This window comes from Coregonus lavaretus (assembly GCF_964263955.1).
Source record: "Coregonus lavaretus genome assembly, chromosome: 26".
Taxonomy (NCBI): domain Eukaryota; kingdom Metazoa; phylum Chordata; class Actinopteri; order Salmoniformes; family Salmonidae; genus Coregonus; species Coregonus lavaretus.
Window position 1 is genome coordinate 46248503 of NC_140013.1, and position 25793 is coordinate 46274295.

At 47.1% G+C, this 25793-nt stretch overlaps 1 protein-coding gene across 1 annotated transcript in view; it reads right to left on the reverse strand.

Moving 5' to 3' along the window:
• LOC311102059 (uncharacterized protein) overlaps positions 1-25793 on the reverse strand; it is a 45530-nt gene that overhangs the window by 11767 nt on the left and 7970 nt on the right. Inside the window, exons 2-9 of the mRNA XM_084143276.1 lie at positions 13018-13665; positions 12766-12895; positions 12005-12699; positions 11777-11851; positions 10314-10366; positions 8272-10136; positions 6687-6781; positions 2556-2658 (exon numbers count right to left, since the gene is read on the reverse strand). Coding sequence (XP_083999402.1) covers positions 2556-2658; positions 6687-6781; positions 8272-10136; positions 10314-10366; positions 11777-11851; positions 12005-12699; positions 12766-12895; positions 13018-13665 — 3664 coding nt within the window. The remainder of the gene's footprint in view (positions 1-2555; positions 2659-6686; positions 6782-8271; positions 10137-10313; positions 10367-11776; positions 11852-12004; positions 12700-12765; positions 12896-13017; positions 13666-25793) is intronic.

Genomic DNA, 25793 nt, shown 5'->3' on the forward strand with positions numbered 1-25793 from the left:
AGTAGGAAAACCTGCAAAATCGGCAGTGTATCAGATACTTGTTCTCCCCACTGTGTGTGTGTGTGTATGTACAGTGGGGAAAAAAAGTATTTAGTCAGCCACCAATTGTGCAAGTTCTCCCACTTAAAAAGATGAGAGAGGCCTGTAATTTTCATCATAGGTACACGTCAACTATGACAGACAAAATGAGAAAAAACATTCCAGAAAATCACATTGTAGGATTTATAATGAATTTATTAGCAAATTATGGTGGAAAATAAGTATTTGGTCAATAACAAAAGTTTCTAAATACTTTGTTATATACCCTTTGTTGGCAATGACACAGGTCAAACGTTTTCTGTAAGTCTTCATAAGGTTTTCACACACTGTTGCTGGTATTTTGGCCCATTCCTCCATGCAGATCTCCTTTAGAGCAGTGATGTTTTGGGGCTATCGCTGGGCAACACAGACTTTCAACTCCCTCCAAAGATTTGCTATGGGGTTGAGATCTGGAGACTGGCTAGGCCACTGCAGGACCTTGAAATGCTTCTTACGAAGCCACTCCTTCGTTGCCCGGCTGGTGTGTTTGGGATCATTGTCATGCTGAAAGACCCAGCCACGTTCCATCTTCAATGCCCTTGCTGATGGAAGGAGGGTTTCACTCAAAATCTCACGATACATGGCCCCATTCATTCTTTCCTTTACACGGATCAGTCGTCCTGGTCCCTTTGCAGAAAAACAGCCCCAAAGCATGATGTTTCCACCCCCATGCTTCACAGTAGGTATGGTGTTCTTTGGATGCAACTCAGCATTCTTTGTCCTCCAAACACGACGAGTTGAGTTTTTACCAAAAAGTTCTATTTTGGTTTCATCTGACCATATGACATTCTCCCAATCCTCTTCTGGATCATCCAAATGCACTCTAGCAAACTTCAGACGGGCCTGGACATGTACTGGCTTAAGCAGGGGGACACGTCTTGTACTGCAGGATTTGAGTCCCTGGCGGCGTAGTGTGTTACTGATGGTAGGCTTTGTTACTTTGGTCCCAGCTCTCTGCAGGTCATTCACTAGGTCCCCCCGTGTGGTTCTGGGATTTTTGCTCACCGTTCTTGTGATCATTTTGACCCCACGGGGTGAGATCTTGCGTGGAGCCCCAGATCGAGGGAGATTATCAGTGGTCTTGTATGTCTTCCATTTCCTAATAATTGCTCCCACAGTTGATTTCTCCAAACCAAGCCGCTTACCTATTGCAGATTCAGTCTTCCCAGCCTGGTGCAGGTCTACAATTTTGTTTCTGGTGTCCTTTGACAGCTCTTTGGTCTTGGCCATAGTGGAGTTTGGAGTGTGACTGTTTGAGGTTGTGGACAGGTGTCTTTTATACTGATAACAAGTTCAAACAGGTGCCATTAATACAGGTAACGAGTGGAGGACAGAGGAGCCTCTTAAAGAAGAAGTTGCAGGTCTGTGAGAGCCAGAAATCTTGCTTGTTTGTAGGTGACCAAATACTTATTTTCCACCATAATTTGCAAATAAATTCATAAAAAATCCTACAATGTGATTTTCTGGATTTTTTTCCTCAATTTGTCTGTCATAGTTGACGTGTACCTATGATGAAAATTACAGGCCTCTCTCATCTTTTTAAGTGGGAGAACTTGCACAATTGGTGGCTGACTAAATACTTTTTTTCCCCACTGTATGTGTGTGTGTATATATATATATATATATATATATATATATATATATATATATATATATATATATATATATATATATATAGGTAATTTTGTTAGGTTACAGCCTTATTCTAAAATTGATAAAATAGTATTTTCCCCCCTCAATCTACACACAATACCCCATAATGACAAAGCAAAAACATCTTGTTAGAAATGTTTGCTAAGTTAACAAACAAAACACATTTTTTTATATCACATTTACATAAGTATTCAGACCCTTTACTCAGTACTTTGTTGAAGCACCTTTGGCAGCGATTACAGCCTTGAGTCTTCTTGGGTATGACGCTACAAGCTTGGCACACCTGTATTTGGGGAGTTTCACCCATTCTTCCCTGCAGATCCTCTCAAGCTCTGTCAGGCTTCGGGACAAGTCTCTGAATGTCCTTGAGCGGCCCTGCCAGAGCCTGGACTTGAACCCGATCGAACATCTCTAGAGACACCTGAAAATAGCTGTGCAGCGACACTCCCCATCCAACCTGACAGAGCTTGAGAGGATCTGCAGAAAATAATGGGAGAAACTCCCCAAATGTCAAGGTTCTAGAATCATACCCAAGAAGACTTGATGCTGTAATCCCTGCTAAAGGTGCTTCAAAAAAGTACTGAGTAAAAGGTCTGAATACTTATGTAAATGTGATATTTCAGTTTATTTTATACATTAGTAAACATTTATAAAAACCTGTTTTTGCTTTGTCATTATGGGATATTGTGTGTAGATTGATGAGGGGAAAAACAATTTAATCCATTTTAGAATAAGGCTGAAACGTAACAAAATGTGGAAAAAGTCTTGGGGTCTGAATACTTTGTCCAACTGCACTGTATGTATATCAGATATAGAGGTGTTACCAAGTCTGTCCCTGGCGAGGATGCGGTCCTGTCCCAGAGAGATCTTCTCTTCCTGAATAAACATCCTGTCCATCATTACCATCTCAGCTGACGGGCCAAGGCGCTGTGAAACACAACAGGAACAGCCAGCCAGCTAATCAATCAACCAAACATTACATTAACATTTTAGTCATTTAGCAGACGCTCTTATCCAGAGCGACTTACAGTTAGTGAGTGCATACATTTTCATACTGGCCCCCAGTGGGAATCGAACCCACTGAGCTACAGGGGACTTTACTAGATGGGTGATTGTCCTGTACTGTATACAGTTGAATGTGGAAAATAATTTTGTACTTGCATGTTTCCTGTAATAAAAAAGAATGAAACAAGCAAACCATGACATGTTCTTGTATTGATTTCTTAAACTGAGACTCAGCACTATGCAGTGATCACAAGCAGCAACGTGAACCAAAGACATTTCAGAGTGAGGCCCGATAGTTTAGTCATCCCAATACTGTGGTTTACTTTGTGTATTTCTGAGTCTACGTTAAACGGCCATCTCATAAACATAACACATAAGTCAGCAAGACAATCCTAGTGATGGAGAAAGAGAAGACACTGAACAGATAAATCATCCTATAGAGAAGGAACCCTAGTGTGGGAGGGCTGTGGAAGGAGACAGAACAGATAAATCATCCTATAGAGAAGGAACCCTAGTGTGGGAGGGCTGTGGAAGGAGACAGAACAGATACATCATCATATAGAGAAGGAACCCTAGTGTGGGAGGGCTGTGGAAGGAGACAGAACAGATACATCATCCTATAGAGAAGGAACCCTAGTGTGGGAGGGCTGTGGAAGGAGACAGAACAGATAACTCATCCTCCAAAGAAGGAACCCTAGTGTGGGAGGGCTGTGGAAGGAGACAGAACAGATACATCATCCTATAGAGAAGGAACCCTAGTGTGGGAGGGCTGTGGAAGGAGACAGAACAGATAACTCATCCTATAGAGAAGGAACCCTAGTGTGGGAGGGCTGTGGAAGGAGACAGAACAGATAACTCATCCTATAGAGAAGGAACCCTAGTGTGGGAGGGCTGTGGAAGGAGACAGAACAGATAAATCATCCTCCAGAGAAGGAACCCTAGTGTGGGAGGGCTGTGGAAGGAGACAGAACAGATAAATCATCCTATAGAGAAGGAACCCTAGTGTGGGAGGGCTGTGGAAGGAGACAGAACAGATACATCATCCTCCAGAGAAGGAACCCTAGTGTGGGAGGGCTGTGGAAGGAGACAGAACAGATAACTCATCCTCCAGAGAAGGAACCCTAGTGTGGGAGGGCTGTGGAATGAGACAGAACAGATAAATCATCCTCCAGAGAAGGAACCCTAGTGTGGGAGGGCTGTGGAAGGAGACAGAACATATACATCATCCTACAGAGAAGGAACCCTAGTGTGGGAGGGCTGTGGAAGGAGACAGAACAGATAACTCATCCTCCAGAGAAGGAACCCTAGTGTGGGAGGGCTGTGGAATGAGACAGAACAGATAAATCATCCTCCAGAGAAGGAACCCTAGTGTGGGAGGGCTGTGGAAGGAGACAGAACAGATTCATCATCCCCCAGAGAAGGAACCCTAGTGTGGGAGGGCTGTGGAAGGAGACAGAACAGATAAATCATCCTATAGAGAAGGAACCCTAGTGTGGGAGGGCTGTGGAAGGAGACAGAACAGATAACTCATCCTATAGAGAAGGAACCCTAGTGTGGGAGGGCTGTGGAAGGAGACAGAACAGATACATCATCCTATAGAGAAGGAACCCTAGTGTGGGAGGGCTGTGGAAGGAGACAGAACAGATACATCATCCTATAGAGAAGGAACCCTAGTGTGGGAGGGCTGTGGAAGGAGACAGAACAGATACATCATCCTATAGAGAAGGAACCCTAGTGTGGGAGGGCTGTGGAAGGAGACAGAACAGATACATCATCATATAGAGAAGGAACCCTAGTGTGGGAGGGCTGTGGAAGGAGACAGAACAGATACATCATCCTATAGAGAAGGAACCCTAGTGTGGGAGGGCTGTGGAAGGAGACAGAACAGATACATCATCATATAGAGAAGGAACCCTAGTGTGGGAGGGCTGTGGAAGGAGACAGAACAGATACATCATCCTATAGAGAAGGAACCCTAGTGTGGGAGGGCTGTGGAAGGAGACAGAACAGATAAATCATCCTATAGAGAAGGAACCCTAGTGTGGGAGGGCTGTGGAAGGAGACAGAACAGATAACTCATCCTCCAGAGAAGGAACCCTAGTGTGGGAGGGCTGTGGAAGGAGACAGAAAAGATAAATCATCCTATAGAGAAGGAACCCTAGTGTGGGAGGGCTGTGGAAGGAGACAGAACAGATACATCATCCTCCAGAGAAGGAACCCTAGTGTGGGAGGGCTGTGGAAGGAGACAGAACAGATAAATCATCCTATAGAGAAGGAACCCTAGTGTGGGAGGGCTGTGGAAGGAGACAGAACAGATAAATCATCCTCCAGAGAAGGAACCCTAGTGTGGGAGGGCTGTGGAAGGAGACAGAACAGATACATCATCCTCCAGAGAAGGAACCCTAGTGTGGGAGGGCTGTGGAAGGAGACAGAACAGATAAATCATCATATAGAGAAGGAACCCTAGTGTGGGATGGCTGTGGAAGGAGACAGAACAGATAACTCATCCTATAGAGAAGGAACCCTAGTGTGGGAGGGCTGTGGAAGGAGACAGAACAGATAAATCATCCTATAGAGAAGGAACCCTAGTGTGGGAGGGCTGTGGAAGGAGACAGAACAGATAACTCATCCTATAGAGAAGGAACCCTAGTGTGGGAGGGCTGTGGAAGGAGACAGAACAGATAAATCATCCTCCAGAAAAGGAACCCTAGTGTGGGAGGGCTGTGGAAGGAGACAGAACAGATACATCATCCTATAGAGAAGGAACCCTAGTGTGGGAGGGCTGTGGAAGGAGACAGAACAGATACATCATCCTATAAAGAAGGAACCCTAGTGTGGGAGGGCTGTGGAAGGAGACAGAACAGATACATCATCCTCCAGAGAAGGAACCCTAGTGTGGGAGGGCTGTGGAAGGAGACAGAACAGATACATCATCCTCCAGAGAAGGAACCCTAGTGTGGGAGGGCTGTGGAAGGAGACAGAACAGATAACTCATCCTCCAGAGAAGGAACCCTAGTGTGGGAGGGCTGTGGAAGGAGACAGAACAGATAAATCATCCTCCAGAGAAGGAACCCTAGTGTGGGAGGGCTGTGGAAGGAGACAGAACAGATAAATCATCCTCCAGAGAAGGAACCCTAGTGTGGGAGGGCTGTGGAAGGAGACAGAACAGATAAATCATCCTCCAGAGAAGGAACCCTAGTGTGGGAGGGCTGTGGAAGGAGACAGAACAGATACATCATCCTATAGAGAAGGAACCCTAGTGTGGGAGGGCTGTGGAAGGAGACAGAACAGATACATCATCCTCCAGAGAAGGAACCCTAGTGTGGGAGGGCTGTGGAAGGAGACAGAACAGATAAATCATCCTATAGAGAAGGAACCCTAGTGTGGGAGGGCTGTGGAAGGAGACAGAACAGATAAATCATCCTCCAGAGAAGGAACCCTAGTGTGGGAGGGCTGTGGAAGGAGACAGAACAGATACATCATCCTATAGAGAAGGAACCCTAGTGTGGGAGGGCTGTGGAAGGAGACAGAACAGATACATCATCCTCTAGAGAAGGAACCCTAGTGTGGGAGGGCTGTGGAAGGAGACAGAACAGATAACTCATCCTATAGAGAAGGAACCCTAGTGTGGGAGGGCTGTGGAAGGAGACAGAACAGATACATCATCCTATAGAGAAGGAACCCTAGTGTGGGAGGGCTGTGGAAGGAGACAGAACAGATAAATCATCATATAGAGAAGGAACCCTAGTGTGGGAGGGCTGTGGAAGGAGACAGAACAGATAAATCATCCTATAGAGAAGGAACCCTAGTGTCGGAGGGCTGTGGAAGGAGACAGAACAGATACATCATCCTCCAGAGAAGGAACCCTAGTGTGGGAGGGCTGTGGAAGGAGACAGATAACTTTAATAACTTATGGTTGATAATAAGGTAATATAACATTAATAACTTACCGTTGATTCCTCAAAAAGCAGGTGTCTGTATTTATCCAGCATGGCCTGTGTTCTCTTTAGGAGCTGGCTGGAAACACTGTCAAACTCATCATCCACTGGGGGGGCAGAGAGGGAGAGAATGGAACAGGGGGGATCAGACAGAGGTAACCAATGGTAATTAGGGCTAAGAGTCATGTGGTCACTCCCGACCATACACATTAGGGCTGGGAAATGCCAGGGACATCACGATACGATATTACCACGATACTTAGGTGCCGATATGATCTGTATTGCGATTCTCAATGTGTTGTGATTCTCCATGTGTTGTGATTCTCCATGTGTTGTGATTCTCCATGTGTTGTGATTCTCCATGTGTTGTGATTCTCCATGTGTTGTGATTCTCCATGTGTTGTGATTCTCCATGTGTTGCGATTCTCCATGTGTTGCGATTCTACATGTGTTGATATTCGAAACTGCGATTTGATGTTCCAAACATATTGCTCACTATATGTCTGCTGGGGAGGGACAGGAGATAGCATGCCCCCCATCATTTGTTTTGATCAGTCATGGAAATATAAGTGCTGAAAACATGTTGGCTCACTGTTAGTGCTGAGTGATTATTGGTTTTTGAGGTCGGTTCGGTTTCGGTTCGATTATTAAAAAATAAACACGGTTTCCGTTACATTAAATGCACTATGCATTATGTGGGTTGAATGCTATAACAACACAGAATAAAACAATAAGTCCCATGATGGTAGTGACTGACCATTACTGCTTATCACTTATTGACCATCATTAATTGACGTTCCTTTAATAGAATATTTGTTTTATTTGATGACTTTATTATTTCATTCCAAGTCATCATCTCGTCTCTATAGAGCTGCTGTCTGATTAAATCACTATTTTAGTAGTTTCTTCAAAGTAAATAAGGCAGACTTTAATGACTGCTGAATACCAACTATCAATCACTTAGATCATGTATTTTCAGGCTCACAAAGCAACTGCTTTCTACCCTTCTCTATTGCTCCTTCTCTCTGTCCCCGTGTCTGCTCCGCACAGACCGGACAAATTTAAGTGGGCGCGCAATGGATTATGGTCATTGTAGTTAATTACCACATTTTCTGCGCTAAACTATGTAGAATATTGGCCTGTTGGAAACTCCAACTCCCTACTACATCGCACAGTTCAGGCATCATCTGATTTATCGCTACAGAAACGGCACATCAAGCTCACAGAAAAAAATAACTACGAAAATGGAATTCAAATATTTAACCGACGTTGGTCAATTATAGTTGTTTAAAAACCAGAAAAATAACAGAAATTTCCGTTAACCGCTCAGCACTACTCACTATTTAAAAAGAAGATGGAGAACAAAACACCGGCGTTTTGGCCCCGGTACAGCCAACTAGCGCTAGCTAACGCTACCCACAAATTGATACTTGGAGTCAAAGTATTGATATAATATTATCCAAAATAATATTGCAATATAATACTGTATCGATCCTGCTGTTAACAGCAGGGTGTATATCTCTGTGTTAGTCGTGTGGTGGTGTGGCAGTGCCCTGGTAGAGGTGGTAAGACACCAGACGGGTCAGGGTGTGTGTACCTCTGTGGTAGTCGTGTGGTGTGGTAGCAGTGCCCTGGTAGAGGTGGTAAGACACCAGGCGGGTCAGGGTGTGTGTACCTCTGTGGTAGTCGTGTGGTGAGGTGGCAGTGCCCTGGTAGAGGTGGTAAGACACCAGGCGGGTCAGGGTGTGTGTACCTCTGTGGTAGTCGTGTGGTGTGGTAGCAGTGCCCTGGTAGAGGTGGTAAGACACCAGGCGGGTCAGGGTGTGTGTACCTCTGTGGTAGTCGTGTGGTGAGGTGGCAGTGCCCTGGTAGAGGTGGTAAGACACCAGGCAGGTCAGGGTGTGTATACCTCTGTGGTAGTCATGTGGTGAGGTGGCAGTGCCCTGGTAGAGGTGGTAAGACACCAGGCGGGTCAGGGTGTGTATACCTCTGTGGTAGTCGTGTGGTGAGGTGGCAGTGCCCTGGTAGAGGTGGTAAGACACCAGGCGGGTCAGGGTGTGTTTACCTCTGTGGTAGTCGTGTGGTGGGGTGGCAGTGCCCTGGTAGAGGTGGTAAGACACCAGGCGGGTCAGGGTGTGTATACCTCTGTGGTAGTCGTGTGGTGTGGTGGCAGTGCCCTGGTAGAGGTGGTAAGACACCAGGCGGGTCAGGGTGTGTGTACCTCTGTGGTAGTCGTGTGGTGAGGTGGCAGTGCCCTGGTAGAGGTGGTAAGACACCAGGCGGGTCAGGGTGTGTATACCTCTGTGGTAGTCGTGTGGTGAGGTGGCAGTGCCCTGGTAGAGGTGGTAAGACACCAGGCGGGTCAGGGTGTGTGTACCTCTGTGGTAGTCGTGTGGTGTGGTGGCAGTGCCCTGGTAGAGGTGGTAAGACACCAGGCGGGTCAGGGTGTGTGTACCTCTGTGGTAGTCGTGTGGTGGGGTGGCAGTGCCCTGGTAGAGGTGGTAAGACACCAGGCGGGTCAGGGTGTGTGTACCTCTGTGGTAGTCGTGTGGTGAGGTGGCAGTGCCCTGGTAGAGGTGGTAAGACACCAGGCGGGTCAGGGTGTGTGTACCTCTGTGGTAGTCGTGTGGTGGGGTGGCAGTGCCCTGGTAGAGGTGGTAAGACACCAGGCGGGTCAGGGTGTGTGTACCTCTGTGGTAGTCGTGTGGTGGTGTGGCAGTGCCCTGGTAGAGGTGGTAAGACACCAGGCGGGTCAGGGTGTGTGTACCTCTGTGGTAGTCGTGTGGTGGGGTGGCAGTGCCCTGGTAGAGGTGGTAAGACACCAGGCGGGTCAGGGTGTGTATACCTCTGTGGTAGTCGTGTGGTGAGGTGGCAGTGCCCTGGTAGAGGTGGTAAGGCACCAGGCGGATCAGGGTGTGTATACCTCTGTGGTAGTCGTGTGGTGAGGTGGCAGTGCCCTGGTAGAGGTGGTAAGGCACCAGGCGGGTCAGGGTGTGTGTACCTCTGTGGTAGTCGTGTGGTGAGGTGGCAGTGCCCTGGTAGAGGTGGTAAGACACCAGGCGGGTCAGGGTGTGTGTACCTCTGTGGTAGTCGTGTGGTGAGGTGGCAGTGCCCTGGTAGAGGTGGTAAGACACCAGGCGGGTCAGGGTGTGTGTACCTCTGTGGTAGTCGTGTGGTGAGGTGGCAGTGCCCTGGTAGAGGTGGTAAGACACCAGGCGGGTCAGGGTGTGTGTACCTCTGTGGTAGTCGTGTGGTGGGGTGGCAGTGCCCTGGTAGAGGTGGTAAGACACCAGGCGGGTCAGGGTGTGTATACCTCTGTGGTAGTCGTGTGGTGAGGTGGCAGTGCCCTGGTAGAGGTGGTAAGGCACCAGGCGGATCAGGGTGTCTTCAAAGCACTGGAAGGGAGAGCTGTAGTCTGGGTGGAGGACTGAACCCTGCTGCTTCCTCAGCTGCTCCAACATCCTACACACACACAGGGTCGAGGAAGATGGGTCACAAGACTGAATTGCCATACTTTTAACAAGCCGTAAGACAACACTCATGCGCACAAACAAACACCACATAAAATAGAATAGAGAAAAAAACATTATTGTTCCACACAATGTGGATATTTTACAGGAGAATGATACAGGAGCATACCTGGCTTCCTTGCTGGGTTTAGCCATACTGAAAGGCATCTTCATAGTAGCAGTCTGTCAGGTGAATAAGACACAGCATCCATGACCATCACACCATAGCAACCATCACACCATAGCACCATCACAGCATCCATGACCATCACACCATAGCACCATCACACCATAGCACCATCACAGCATCCATGACCATCACACCATAGCACCATCACACCATCGCACCATCACACCATAGCACCATCACACCATAGCACCATCACACCATAGCACCATCACAGCATCCATGACCATCACACCATAGCACCATCACAGCATCCATGACCATCACACCATAGCACCATCACACCATAGCACCATCACACCATCACACCATCACAGCATCCATGACCATCACACCATAGCACCATCACACCATAGCACCATCACACCATAGCACCATCACACCATAGCACCATCACAGCATCCATGACCATCACACCATAGCACCATCACAGCATCCATGACCATCACACCATAGCACCATCACAGCATCCATGACCATCACACCATCACACCATCACAGCATCCATGACCATCACACCATAGCACCATCACAGCATCCATGACCATCACACCATAGCAACCATCACACCATAGCACCATCACAGCATCCATGACCATCACACCATAGCACCATCACACCATAGCACCATCACAGCATCCATGACCATCACACCATAGCACCATCACACCATCGCACCATCACACCATAGCACCATCACACCATAGCACCATCACACCATAGCACCATCACAGCATCCATGACCATCACACCATAGCACCATCACAGCATCCATGACCATCACACCATAGCACCATCACACCATAGCACCATCACACCATCACACCATCACAGCATCCATGACCATCACACCATAGCACCATCACACCATAGCACCATCACACCATAGCACCATCACACCATAGCACCATCACAGCATCCATGACCATCACACCATAGCACCATCACAGCATCCATGACCATCACACCATAGCACCATCACAGCATCCATGACCATCACACCATCACACCATCACAGCATCCATGACCATCACACCATAGCACCATCACAGCATCCATGACCATCACACCATAGCACCATCACACCATAGCACCATCACAGCATCCATGACCATCACACCATCACACCATAGCACCATCACAGCATCCATGACCATCACACCATAGCACCATCACACCATAGCACCATCACAGCATCCATGACCATCACACCATAGCACCATCACACCATAGCACCATCACAGCATCCATGACCATCACACCATAGCACCATCACAGCATCCATGACCATCACACCATAGCACCATCACACCATCGCACCATCACACCATAGACCCAGATTGATTAGACATGTGATTGAATAGTCAGAAATGGAAGCCATCAGGATTGGTTGAGGGTCTCCTCACCTGTATTTGTAGAGAGGCCAGATCAGGGCTGAAGGTCATCTGACCCAGACCTGACCCTGACTCCATCCCCCCCACCTGGCAGAAGAAAGAGGGGTAGTAAAATCATACTATTGAACCTTCATTTATCCAGGTATGGCAGTTAACAACAAATTCGTATTTATTTCAATTTGAATGCCAATAAAGCTTTTTGGTTGAAATGAGGTTTGAGGGTCAGTTAGTGTTACCCACCTGCACAGCCCCAGCCTGGTGTAGGGACTGTTGACCAGCCTGGTGTAGGGACTGTTGACCAGCCTGATGTAGGGACTGTTGACCAGCCTGGTTTAGTGACTGTTGACCAGCCTGGTTTAGGGACTGTTGACCAGCCTGGTGTAGGGACTGTTGACCCGCCTGGTGTAGGGACTGTTGACCAGCCTGGTTTAGGGACTGTTGACCAGCCTGGTGTAGGGACTGTTGACCAGCCTGGTTTAGTGACTGTTGACCAGCCTGGTTTAGTGACTGTTGACCAGCCTGGTGTAGGGACTGTTGACCAGCCTGGTGTAGGGACTGTTGACCAGCCTGGTGTAGGGACTGTTGACCAGCCTGGTGTAGGGACTGTTGACCCGCCTGGTGTAGGGACTGTTGACCAGCCTGGTGTAGGGACTGTTGACCAGCCTGGTGTAGGGACTGTTGACCAGCCTGGTGTAGGGACTGTTGACCAGCCTGGTGTAGGGACTGTTGACCAGCCTGGTGTAGGGACTGTTGACCCGCCTGGTGTAGGGACTGTTGACCCGCCTGGTGTAGGGACTGTTGACCAGCCTGGTGTAGGGACTGTTGACCCGCCTGGTGTAGGGACTGTTGACCAGCCTGGTGTACTGACTGGTTAAGGCTAGCTGGAGCCATGCCCCCCTGGTTCACCTGAACTCCTGACAACACGTCATTGGATGCTGAAGAGAGAGAGGGGAGTCAGATCAGGAACACATTTCACAGTAGTAATGTTGTTTCTTTCTGACCTGTGGCAGGAGTCTTGACCAGCACAGACGTCTGAGGAGCAAGCAAGTCTTGTTGTTGACGACGATGTTGTTGGGGTTGGCTTTGCTGCTGCTGCTGCTGGTTGGCCTGTAGTAGAATGTTCTGTTGGACCTGAGCGTGAATAAAGAGAGAAAATGGATTATTCGAATACTTTGATAAACACACAGGTAGCAGCAAATCAAAACATCTGAGCAGTGAGAAGTGAGGGAATGTTAGGGTGGGTTCCTTCACACCTGGTGTAGTTTGTCCAGCAGTTGTTTCTGTTGTGGAGAGGGCTGAGCGATGGTAGACAGCGTCTGGAGCTGAGCACCAACCAGTTGCAGATGGTGCTGCTGCTCTGCTGTTAAGACCGGGAACTGCAGGGGGACCTGGGTCTTCACCACTCCACCCCCGGGGGCCCCCACCTGGCTAGCAGTGAACTGGAACCCTGCCAGAGGGGCCTGGAGGATCTGTGGGGGTTTGGGGGAGCAGGAGGGAGGGGGGACGTCCGGTTGGTAGAGAGAAGGCTGGGAGGGGGGCCGGGGTAGGGGCTGGGGCTGGAGGTGTATCTGTTGTTGTTGTTGTGGGGCAGGCTGGGAGGAGCCTGGGATCTGGTTCTGGATAATTAACATTGGGGGAAGAGAGGAGGGGGTGCAGGATCGGGTGGGGGTCTGGGGCTGGGAGGGGGGCCAGGACTGGGGGGAGGGCTGGGGGCGGGGGGAGGGCTGGGGGCTGTCCGACAGAGAGAGGGCGGTGTGGGAGGCCAGGGGCTGGGAGGGGGACAGGCTCTGGGAGGGGGGCCAGGACTGGGAGGGGGACAGGCTCTGGGAGGGGGACAGGCTCTGGGAGGGGGACAGGCTCTGGAGCTTCAGTTGCTGCTGCTGGCCGGCCGCCTGGGGCATCTGGTGTTAGAGGTCAAAACAGACAGGAAACACGTCAGACAGGAAACACAGATACAAACATGATATTAACGGTTCCAAATAATATAAACTATACTAGATTTGACGATAATAAAACATGTGGAACAGCATTTTAACAGGACAGGCAGCTACAGGACATCAAGCAAAAAACTACAAGCAGAAACAGAAGATAACTTTCAGAGAGAACACAGGTTCAGACAGACCACTAATAGTAATATTTATAGCAGTAGTAGTAGTCATGAAGTCATAAAAGTGCTGAAAGGGATAGCATTCTGCCTGGTGTTTGGGAGAGTTGAAAAGGACTGGGGTGTAGAGGTCTGCAGCAGGACTGGGGGGGTGTACAGGACTGCAGCAGGACTGGGGGGGTGTAGAGGTCTGCAGCAGGACTGGGGGGGGTGTACAGGACTGCAGCAGGACTGGGGGGGTGTACAGGACTGCAGCAGGACTGGGGGGGGGGGGTGTAGAGGTCTGCAGCAGGACTGGGGGGGTGTAGAGGTCTGCAGCAGGACTGGGGGGGGGGTGTAGAGGTCTGCAGCAGGACTGGGGGGGGGGTGTAGAGGTCTGCAGCAGGATTGGGGGGGGGGGGGTGTAGAGGTCTGCAGCAGGACTGGGGGGGGGGGTGTAGAGGTCTGCAGCAGGACTGGGGGGGGGGGGGGGGGGGGTGTACAGGACTGCAGCAGGACTGGGGGGGTGTACAGGTCTGCAGCAGGACTGGGGGGGTGTACAGGACTGCAGCAGGACTGGGGGGTGTAGAGGTCTGCAGCAGGACTGGGGGGTGTAGAGATCTGCAGCAGGACTGGGGGGTGTACAGGACTGCAGCAGGACTGGGGGGGTGTACAGGACTGCAGCAGGACTGGGGGGGTGTACAGGACTGCAGCAGGACTGGGGGGGTGTACAGGACTGCAGCAGGACTGGGGGGGGGGGGTGTAGAGGTCTGCAGCAGGACTGGGGGGGTGTAGAGGTCTGCAGCAGGACTGGGGGGGGGGGTGTAGAGGTCTGCAGCAGGACTGGGGGGGGGGTGTAGAGGTCTGCAGCAGGATTGGGGGGGGGGGGGTGTAGAGGTCTGCAGCAGGACTGGGGGGGGGGGGGTGTAGAGGTCTGCAGCAGGACTGGGGGGGGGGGGGGGGGGTGTACAGGACTGCAGCAGGACTGGGGGGGTGTACAGGTCTGCAGCAGGACTGGGGGGGTGTACAGGACTGCAGCAGGACTGGGGGGTGTAGAGGTCTGCAGCAGGACTGGGGGGTGTAGAGGTCTGCAGCAGGACTGGGGGGTGTACAGGACTGCAGCAGGACTGGGGGGGTGTACAGGACTGCAGCAGGACTGGGGGGGTGTACAGGACTGCAGCAGGACTGGGGGGGTGTAGAGGTCTGCAGCAGGACTGGGGGGGTGTACAGGACTGTAGTAAGACTGGGGGGGTGTAGAGGTCTGCAGCAGGACTGGGGGGGGTGTACAGGTCTGCAGTCCTGTGCAAAGCTGTCATCAAGGCAAAGGGTGGCTATTTGAAGAATCTCAAATATAAAATATATTTTGATTTGTTGAACACTTTTTTGGTTACTACATGATTACATATGTGTTATTTTTTTAGTTTTGATGTCTTCACTATTATTCTACAATGTAAAAAATAGTAAAAATAAAGAAAAACCTTTTAATGAGTAGGTGTGTCCAAACTTTTGACCGGTTGTGTATGTCAGGTCTAGTAGATGGTTTACAACACGGGAAATGTCATTACATCTACCATGCTTCCACAACCATATTATATACCTGTACACCCTAATAACCCACTAGACCCTAATAACCCACTACACCCTAATAACCCACCAGACCCTAATAACCCACCAGACCCTAATAACCCACTAGACCCTAATAACCCACCAGACCCTAATAACCCACCAGACCCTAATAACCCACTAGACCCTAATAACCCACCAGACCCTAATAACCCACTAGACCCTAATAACCCACTAGACCCTAATAACCCACTAGACCCTAATAACCCACTAGACCCTAATAACCCACCCGACCCTAATAACCCACTACACCCTAATAACCCACCAGACCCTAATAACCCACTACACCCTAATAACCCACTAGACCCTAATAACCCACTACACCCTAATAACCCACTAGACCCTAATAACCCACTACACCCTAATAACCCACCAGACCCTAATAACCCACTAGACCCTAATAACCCACTAGACCCTAATAACCCACCAGACCCTAATAACCCACTAGACCCTAATAACCCACTAGACCCTAATAACCCACTAGACCCTAATCAATCAATCAATTTTATTTTATATAGCCCTTCTTACATCAGCTAATATCTCGAAGTGCTGTACAGAAACCCAGCCTAAAACCCCAAACAGCTAGTAATGCAGGTGTAGAAGCACGGTGGCTAGGAAAAACTCCCTAGAAAGGCCAAAACCTAGGAAGAAACCTAGAGAGGAACCAGGCTATGAGGGGTGGCCAGTCCTCTTCTGGCTGTGCCGGGTGGAGATTATAACAGAACCATGCCAAGATGTTCAAAAATGTTCATAAGTGACAAGCATGGTCAAATAATAATCAGGAATAAATCTCAGTTGGCTTTTCATAGCCGATCATTAAGAGTTGAAAACAGCAGGTCTGGGACAGGTAGGGGTTCCATAACCGCAGGCAGAACAGTTGAAACTGGAATAGCAGCAAGGCCAGGCGGACTGGGGACAGCAAGGAGTCACCACGGCCGGTAGTCCCGACGTATGGTCCTAGGGCTCAGGTCTCTCAGTTGGCTTTTCATAGCCGATCATTAAGAGTTGAAAACAGCAGGTCTGGGACAGGTAGGGGTTTCGTAACCGCAGGCAGAACAGTTGAAACTGGAATAGCAGCAAGGCCAGGCGGACTGGGGACAGCAAGGTGTCATCATGCCCGGTAGTCCTGACGTATGGTCCTAGGGCTCAGGTTCTCAGAGAGAAAGAGAGAACGAGAGAATTAGAGAGAGCATACTTAAATTCACACAGGACACTGGATAAGACAGGAGAAGTACTCCAGGTATAACCAACTAACCCCAGCCCCCCGACACATAAACTACTGCAGCATAAATACTGGAGGCTGAGACAGGAGCGGTCCGGAGACACTGTGGCCCCATCCGAAGAAACCCCCGGACAGGGCCAAACAGGAAGGATATAACCCCACCCACTCTGCCAAAGCACAGCCCCCGCACCACTAGAGGGATATCCTCAACCACCAACTTACAATCCTGAGACAAGGCCGAGTATAGCCCACAGAGGTCTCCACCACAGCACAAACCAAGGGGGGGCGCCAACCCAGACAGGAAGATCACGTCAGTAACTCAACCCACTCAAGTGACGCACCCCTCCTAGGGACGGCATGAAAGAGCACCAGCAAGCCAGTGACTCAGCCCCTGTAACAGGGTTAGAGGCAGAGAACCCCAGTGGAGAGAGGGGAACCGGCCTGGCAGAGACAGCAAGGGCTGTTCGTTGCTCCAGAGCCTTTCCGTTCACCTTCACACTCCTGGGCCAGACTACACTCAATCATATGACCTACTGAAGAGATAAGTCTTCAGTAAAGACTTAAAGGTTGAGACCGAGTCTGCGTCTCTCACATGGGTAGGCAGACTGTTCCATAAAAATGGAGATCTATAGGAGAAAGCCCTGCCTCCCGCTGTTTGCTTAGAAATTCTAGGGACAATTAGGAGGCCTGCGTCTTGTGACCATAGCGTACGTATTGGTATGTACGGCAGGACCAACTCGGAAAGATAGGTAGGAGCAAGCCCATGTAACGCTTTATAGGTTAACAGTAAAACCTTGAAATCAGCCCTTGCCTTAACAGGAAGCCAGTGTAGGGAAGCTAGCACTGGAGTAATATGATCAAATTTCTTGGTTCTAGTCAGGATTCTAGCAGCCGTATTTAGCACTAACTGAAGTTTATTTAGTGCTTTATCCGGGTAGCCGGAAAGTAGAGCATTGCAGTAGTCTAACCTAGAAGTAACAAATGCATGGATTAATTTTTCTGCATCATTTTTGGACAGAAAATTTCTGATTTTTGCAATGTTACGTAGATGGAAAAAAGCTGTCCTTGAAACAGTCTTGATATGATCGTCAAAAGAGAGATCAGGGTCAAGAGTAACGCCGAGGTCCTTCACAGTTTTATTTGAGACGACTTTACAACCATCAAGATGAATTGTCAGATTTAACAGAAGATCTCTTTGTTTCTTGGGACCTAGAACAAGCATCTCTGTTTTGTCCGAGTTTAAAAGTAAAACGTTTTCAGCCATCCACTTCCTTATGTCTGAAACACAGGCTTCTAGCGAGGGCAATTTTGGGGCTTCACCATGTTTCATTGAAATGTACAGCTGTGTGTCATCCGCATAGCAGTGAAAGTTAACATTATGTTTTCGAATAACATCCCCAAGAGGTAAAATATATAGTGAAAACAATAGTGGTCCTAAAACGGAACCTTGAGGAACACCGAAATGTACAGTTGATTTGTCGGAGGACAGACCATTCACAGAGACAAACTGATATCTTTCCGACAGGTAAGATCTAAACCAGGCCAGAACTTGTCCGTGTAGACCAATTTGGGTTTCCAGTCTCTCCAAAAGAATGTGGTGATCGATGGTGTCAAAGGCAGCACTAAGGTCTAGTAGCACGAGGACAGATGCAGAGCCTCGGTCTGATGCCATTAAAAGGTCATTTACCACCTTCACAAGTGCAGTCTCAGTGCTATGATGGGGTCTAAAACCAGACTGAAGCATTTCGTATATATTGTTTGTCTTCAGAAAGGCAGTGAGTTGCTGCGCAACAGCTTTTTCTAAAATGTTTGAGAGGAATGGAAGATTCGATATAGGCCGATAGTTTTTTATATTTTCGGGGTCAAGGTTTGGCTTTTTCAAGAGAGGCTTTATCACTGCCACTTTTAGTGAGTTTGGTACACATCCGGTGGATAGAGAGCTGTTTATTATGTTCAACATAGGAGGGCCAAGCACAGGAAGCAGCTCCTTCAGCAGTTTAGTAGGAATAGGATCCAGTATGCAGCTTGAAGGTTTAGAGGCCATAATTATTTTCATCATTGTGTCAAGAGATATAGTACTAAAACACTTAAGTGTCTCTCCCGATCCCAGGCCCTCGCAGAGCTGTGCAGATCCAGGACAGCTAAGCCCTGGAGGAATACGCAGATTCAAAGAGGAGTCCGTAATTTGCTTTCTAATGGTCATGATCTTTTCCTCAAAGAAGTTCATGAATTTATTACTGCTGAAGTGAAAGCCATCCTCTCTTGGGGAATGCTGCTTTTTAGTTAGCTTTGCAACAGTATCAAAAAGAAATTTTGGATTGTTCTTATTTCCCTCGATTAAGTTGGAAAAGTAGGATGATCGAGCAGCAGTGAGGGCTCTTCGGTACTGCACGGTACTGTCTTTCCAAGCTAGTCGGAAGACTTCCAGTTTGGTGTGGCGCCATTTCCGTTCCAATTTCCTGGAAGCTTGCTTCAAAGCTCGGGTATTTTCTGTATACCAGGGAGCTAGTTTCTTATGACAAATGTTTTTAGGGGTGCAACTGCATCTAGGGTATTGCGCAAGGTTAAATTGAGTTCCTCAGTTAAGTGGTTAACTGATTTTTGTCCTCTGACGTCCTTGGGTAGGCAGAAGGAGTCTGGAAGGGCATCAAGGAATTTTTGTGTTGTCTGAGAATTTATAGCACGACTTTTGATGCTCCTTGGTTGGGGTCTGAGCAGATTATTTGTTGCGATTGCAAACGTAATAAAATGGTGGTCCGATAGTCCAGGATTTTGTGGAAAAACATTAAGATCTACAACATTTATTCCATGGGACAAAACTAGGTCCAGAGTATGACTGTGGCAGTGAGTAGGTCCAGAGACATGTTGGACAAAACCCACTGAGTCGATAATGGCTCCGAAAGACTTTTGGAGTGGGTCTGTGGACTTCTCCATGTGAATATTAAAATCACCAAAAATTAGAATATGATCTGCTATGACTACAAGGTCTGATAGGAATTCAGGAAACTCAGAGAGGAACGCTGTATATGGCCCAGGAGGCCTGTAAACAGTAGCTATAAAAAGTGATTGAGTAGGCTGCATAGATTTCATGACTAGAAGCTCAAAAGATGAAAACGCCATTTTTTTTTTTGTAAATTGAAATTTGCTATCGTAAATGTTAGCAACACCTCCGCCTTTGCGGGATGCACGGGGAATATGGTCACTAGTGTAACCAGGAGGTGAGGCCTCATTTAACACAGCAAATTCATCAGGCTTAAGCCATGTTTCAGTCAGGCCAATCACATCAAGATTATGATCAGTGATTAGTTCATTGACTATGACTGCCTTTGAAGTGAGGGATCTAACATTAAGTAACCCTATTTTGAGATGTGAGGTATCACGATCTCTTTCAATAATGGCAGGAATGGAGGAGGTCTTTATCCTAATAAGATTGCTAGGGTGAACACCGCCATGTTTAGTTTTGCCCAACCTAGGTCGAGGCACAGACACAGTCTCAATGGGTATGGCTGAGCTGACTACACTGACTGTGCTATTGGCAGACTCCACTAAGCTGGCAGGTTGGCTAACAGCCTGCTGCCTGGCCTGCACCCTATTTCACTGTGGGGCTAGAGGAGTTAGAGCCGTATCTATGTTGGTAGATAAGAGGAGAGCACCCCTCCAGCTAGGATGGAGTCCGTCACTCCTCAGCAGGTCAGGCTTGATCCTGTAACCCACCAGACCCTAATAACCCACTAGACCCTAATAACCCACTAGACTCTAATAACCCACTAGACCCCAATAACCCACTAGAACCTAATAACCCACCAGACCCCAATAACCCACCAGACCCTAATAACCCACCAGACCCTAATAACCCACCAGACCCTAATAACCCACCAGACCCTAATAACCCACTACACCCTAATAACCCACTACACCCTAATAACCCACTAGACCCTAATAACCCACTACACCCTATACATAATGACTGGACAGTACCAACACAGACAGGCAGAAACACACTGAGTGGACACACTGGACAGTACCAACAGAGACAGGCAGAAACACACTGAGTGGACCCACTGGACAGATCCAAGACATGCAGTGCCAGTAGACATGCTATGCTTTCACAGCATTAGAAACTAGAGGGGGGGGGGGGGGACCTACAGTTTCATATCACAATATTAGCTTTGTAAGATATCAAAATCTGACTCAAAGTATCAATTTGTAAAATTATATATATATATATATATATATACATATATATATATATATATATATATATATATACACACACACACACACACACTTGAAGTCGGAAGTTTACATACACCTTAGCCAAATACATTTAAACTCCGTTTTTCACAATTCCTGACATTTAATCCTAGTAGAAATCCCCTGTCTTAGGTCAGTTAGGGTCACCACTTTATTTTAAGAATGTGAAATGTCAGAATAATAGTAGAGAGAATGATTTATTTCAGCTTTTATTTCTTTCATCACATTCAGAGTGGTTCAGAAGTTTACATACACTCAATGAGTATTTGGTAGCATTGCCTTTAAATTGTTTAATTGGGTCAAACGTTTCGGGGAGCCTTCCACAAGCTTCCCACAATAAGTTGGGTGAATTTTTGCCCATTCTTCCTGACAGAGCTGGTGTAACTGAGTCAGGTTTGTAGGCCTCCTTGCTCGCACACGCTTTTTCAGTTCTGCCCACAAATTTTCTATAGGATTGAGGTCAGGGCTTTGTGATGGCCACTCCAATACCTTGACTTTGTTGTCCTTAAACCATTTTGCCACAATTTTGGAAGTATGCTTGGGGTCATTGTCCATTTGGAAGACCCATTTGCGACCAAGCTTTAACTTCCTGACTGATGTCTTGAGATGTTGCTTCAATATCCACATCATTTTCCTTCCTCATGATGCCATCTATTTTGTGAAGTGCACCAGTCCCTCCTGCAGCAAAGCACCCCCACAGCATGACGCTGCCACCCCCTTGCTTCACGGTTGAGATGGTGTTTTTCGGCTTGCAAGCAACCCCCTTTTTCCTCCAAACATAACGATGGTCATTATGGACAAACATTTCTATTTTTGTTTCATCAGACCAGAGGACATTTCTCCAAAAAGTACGATCTTTGTCCCCATGTGCAGTTGCAAACCGTAGTCTGGCTTTTTTATGGCAGTTTTGGAGCAGTGGCTTCTTCCTTGCTGAGCAGCCTTTCAGGTTATGTCGATATAGGACTCGTTTTACTGTGGATATAGATACTTTTGTACCTGTTTCCTCCAGCATCTTCACAAGGTCCTTTGCTGTTGTTCTGGGATTGATTTGCACTTTTCCCACCAAAGTACATTCATCTCTAGGAGACAGAACGCGTCTCCTTCCTGAGCAGTATGACGGCTGCGTGGTCTCATGGTGTTTATACTTGCGTACTATTGTTTGTACAGATGAACGTGGTACCTTCAGGCATTTGGAAATTGCTCCCAAGGATGAACCAGACTTGTGGAGGTCTACAATTTATTTTCTGAAGTATTGGCTGATTTTCCCATGATGTCAAGCAAAGAAGCACTGAGTTTGAAGGTAGGCCTTGAAATATATCCACAGGTACACCTCCAATTGACTCAAATGATGTAAATTAGCCTATCAGAAGCTTCTAAAGCCAAGACATAATTTTCTGGAATTATCCAAGCTGTTTAAAGGCACAGTCAACTTTGTGTATGTAAACTTCTGACCCACTGGAAATAACTATAAGTGAAATAATCTGTCTGTAAACAATTGTTGGAAAAATTACTTGTGTCATGCATAGAGTAGATGTCCTAACCGACTTGCCAAAACTATAGTTTGTTAACAAGAAATGTGTGGAGTGGTTGAAAAACAAGTTTTAAAGACTTCAACCTAAGTGTATGTAAACTTCCGACTTCAACTGTACATATATACATATACACATACAGTACCAGTCAAAAGGTTGGACACCTATTCCTTCAAGGGGTTTTCTAACCCTAACCCTAACCCTAATAACCCTAACCCTAATAACCCTAACCCTAACCACAGTACCAGTCAAAAGGTTGGACACCTATTCCTATTCCTATTCCTTCAAGGGGTTTTCTAACCCTAACCCTAATAACCCTAATAACCCTAACCACCCTAATAACCCTAACCCTAACCACAGTACCAGTCAATAGGTTGGACACCTATTCCTATTCCTATTCCTTCAAGGGGTTTTCTAACCCTAACCCTAATAACCCTAACCCTAATAACCCTAACCCTAACCACAGTACCAGTCAAAAGGTTGGACACCTATTCCTATTCCTTCAAGGGGTTTTCTTTATCCGTACTATTTTCTATGTGTAGTAACCAAAAAAAGTGTTAAACAAATCAAAATATATTTTAGATTCTTCAAAGTAGCCACCCTTTGCCTTGATGACAGCTTTGCACACTCTTGGCATTCTCTCAACCAGCTTCATGAGGTAGTCACCTGGAATGCATTTCAATTAACAGGTGTGCCTTGTTAAAAGTTAATTTGTGGAATTTCTTTCCTTCTTAATGCATTTGAGCCAATCAGCTGTGTTGTGACAAGGTAGGGGTGGTATACCGAAGATAGCCCTATTTGGTAAAAGACCAAGTCCATATTAAGGCAAGAACAGCTCAAATAAGCAAAGAGAAACGACAGTCCATCATTATTTTAAGACATGAAATTCAGTCAATCCATAAGATTTCAAGAACTTTTAAAAGTTTCTTCAAGTGCAATCGCAAAAAACATCATGAGGACCGCCACAGGAAAGGAAGACCCAGAGTTACCTCTGCTGCAGAGGATAAGTTCATTAGACTTACCAGCCTCAGAAATTGCAGGCCAAATAAATGCTTCACAGAGTTCAGGTAACAGACACATCTCAACATCAACTGTTCAGAGGAGACTGCGTGAATCGGGCCTTCGTGGTCAAATTGCTGCAAAGAAACCACTACTAATGGGCACCAATAAGAAGAAAATACTTGCTTGGGCCAAGAAACACGAGCAATGGACATTAGACCGGTGGAAATCTGTCCTGTCTTTGTGAGACGCAGAGTAGGATGATCTCTGCACGTGTGGTTCCCACCGTGAAGCATGGAGGAGGAGGTGTGATCCCACCGTGAAGCATGGAGGAGGAGGTGTGATCCCACCGTGAAGCATGGAGGAGGAAGTGTGATCCCACCGTGAAGCATGGAGGAGGAAGTGTGATCCCACCGTGAAGCATGGAGGAGGAAGTGTGATCCCACCGTGAAGCATGGAGGAGGAGGTGTGATCCCACCGTGAAGCATGGAGGAGGAAGTGTGATCCCACCGTGAAGCATGGAGGAGGAGGTGTGATGGTGCATTGCTTGTGACAGTCTGATTTATTTACAATACCAGACAAAAGTTTGGACACACCTACTCATTCAAGGGTTTTTCTTTATTTTGACTATTTTTTACATTGTAGAATAATAGTGACATCAAAACTATGAAATAACACACATGGAATCATGTAGTAACCACAAAAATGTTAAACAAATCCAAATATATTTTATATTTGAGGTTCTTCAAAGTAGCCACCCTTTGCCTTGATGACAGCTTGAATTAGTAGGTGTGTCCAAACTTTTGACAGGTACTGTATATACAGGGCCTTGCAAAGGTATTCATCCCCATTGGCATGTTTCTATTTTGTTGCATTACAACCTGTAATTTAAATGGATTTTTATTTGGATTTCATGTAATGGACATACACAAAATAGTCCAAATTGGTGAAAAGAAAAAATTGTCAAAAAAATTATAGAAAATAAATAACGTAAAAGTGGTGCATGCATATGTATTCACCCCCCTTGCTATGAAGCCCCTAAATAAGATCTGGTGCAAACAATTACCTTCAGAAGTCACATAATTAGTTAAATAAAGTCCACCTGTGTGCAATCTAAGTGTCACATGAAATGTCACATGATCTCAGTATATATACACCTTTTCTGAAAGGCCCCAGAGTCTGCAACACCACTAAGCAAGCGGCACCACCAAGCAAGCGGCACCATGAAGACCAAGGAGCTCTCCAAACAGGTCAGGAACAAAGTTGTGGAGAAGTACAGATCAGGGATGGGTTATAAACAAATATCAGAAACTTTGAACATCCCACAAAGCACCATTAAATCCATTATTAAAAAATGGAAAGAATATGGCACCACAACAAACCTGCAAGAGAGGGCCGCCCACCAATACTCACAGACCAGGCAAGGAGGGTATTAATCAGAGAGGCAACAAAGAGAGCAAAGATAACCCTGAAGGAGCTGCAAAGCTCCACGACGGAGATTGGAGTATCTGTCCATAGGACCACTTTAAGCAGTACACTCCACAGAGCTGGGCTTTACGAAACAGTGGCCAGAAAAAAGCCATTGCTTAAAGAAAAATAAAATAAAACACGTTTGGTGTTCACCAAAAGGCATGTGGGAGACTCCCCAAACATATGGAAGAAGGTACTCTGGTCAGATGAGACAAAAATTTAGCTTTTTGGCCATCAAGGAAAATGCTATGTCCGGCGCAAACTCAACACCTCTCATTACCCCGAAAACACCATCCCCACAGTGAAGCATGGTGGTGGCGGCATCATGCTGTGGGGATATTTTTCATCGGCAGGGACTGGGAAACTGGTCAGAATTGAAGGAATGATGGATGGCGCTAAATACAGGGAAATTCTTGAGGGAAACCTGTTTCAGTCTTCAAGAGATTTGAGACGGGGACAGAGGTTCACCTTCCAGCAGGACAATGACCCTAAGCATACTGCTAAAGAAACACTTGAGTGGTTTAAGGGGAAACATTTAAATGTATTGGAATGGCCTAGTCAAAGCCCAGACCTCAATCCAATTGAGAATCTGTGGTATGACTTAAAGATTGCTGTACACCAGCAGAACCCATCCAACTTGAAGGAGCTGGAGCAGTTTTGCCTTGAAGAATGGGGCAAATATCGTGTGTGTGTGTGTATATATAGACATACCCCAAGAGACTTACAGCTGTAATTGCTGCAAAAGGTGGCTCTACAAAGTATTGACGTTGGGGGGGTGAATAGTTATGCACGCTCAAGTTTTCTGTTTTTTTGTATTATTTCTTGTTTGTTTCACATTAAAAAATATTT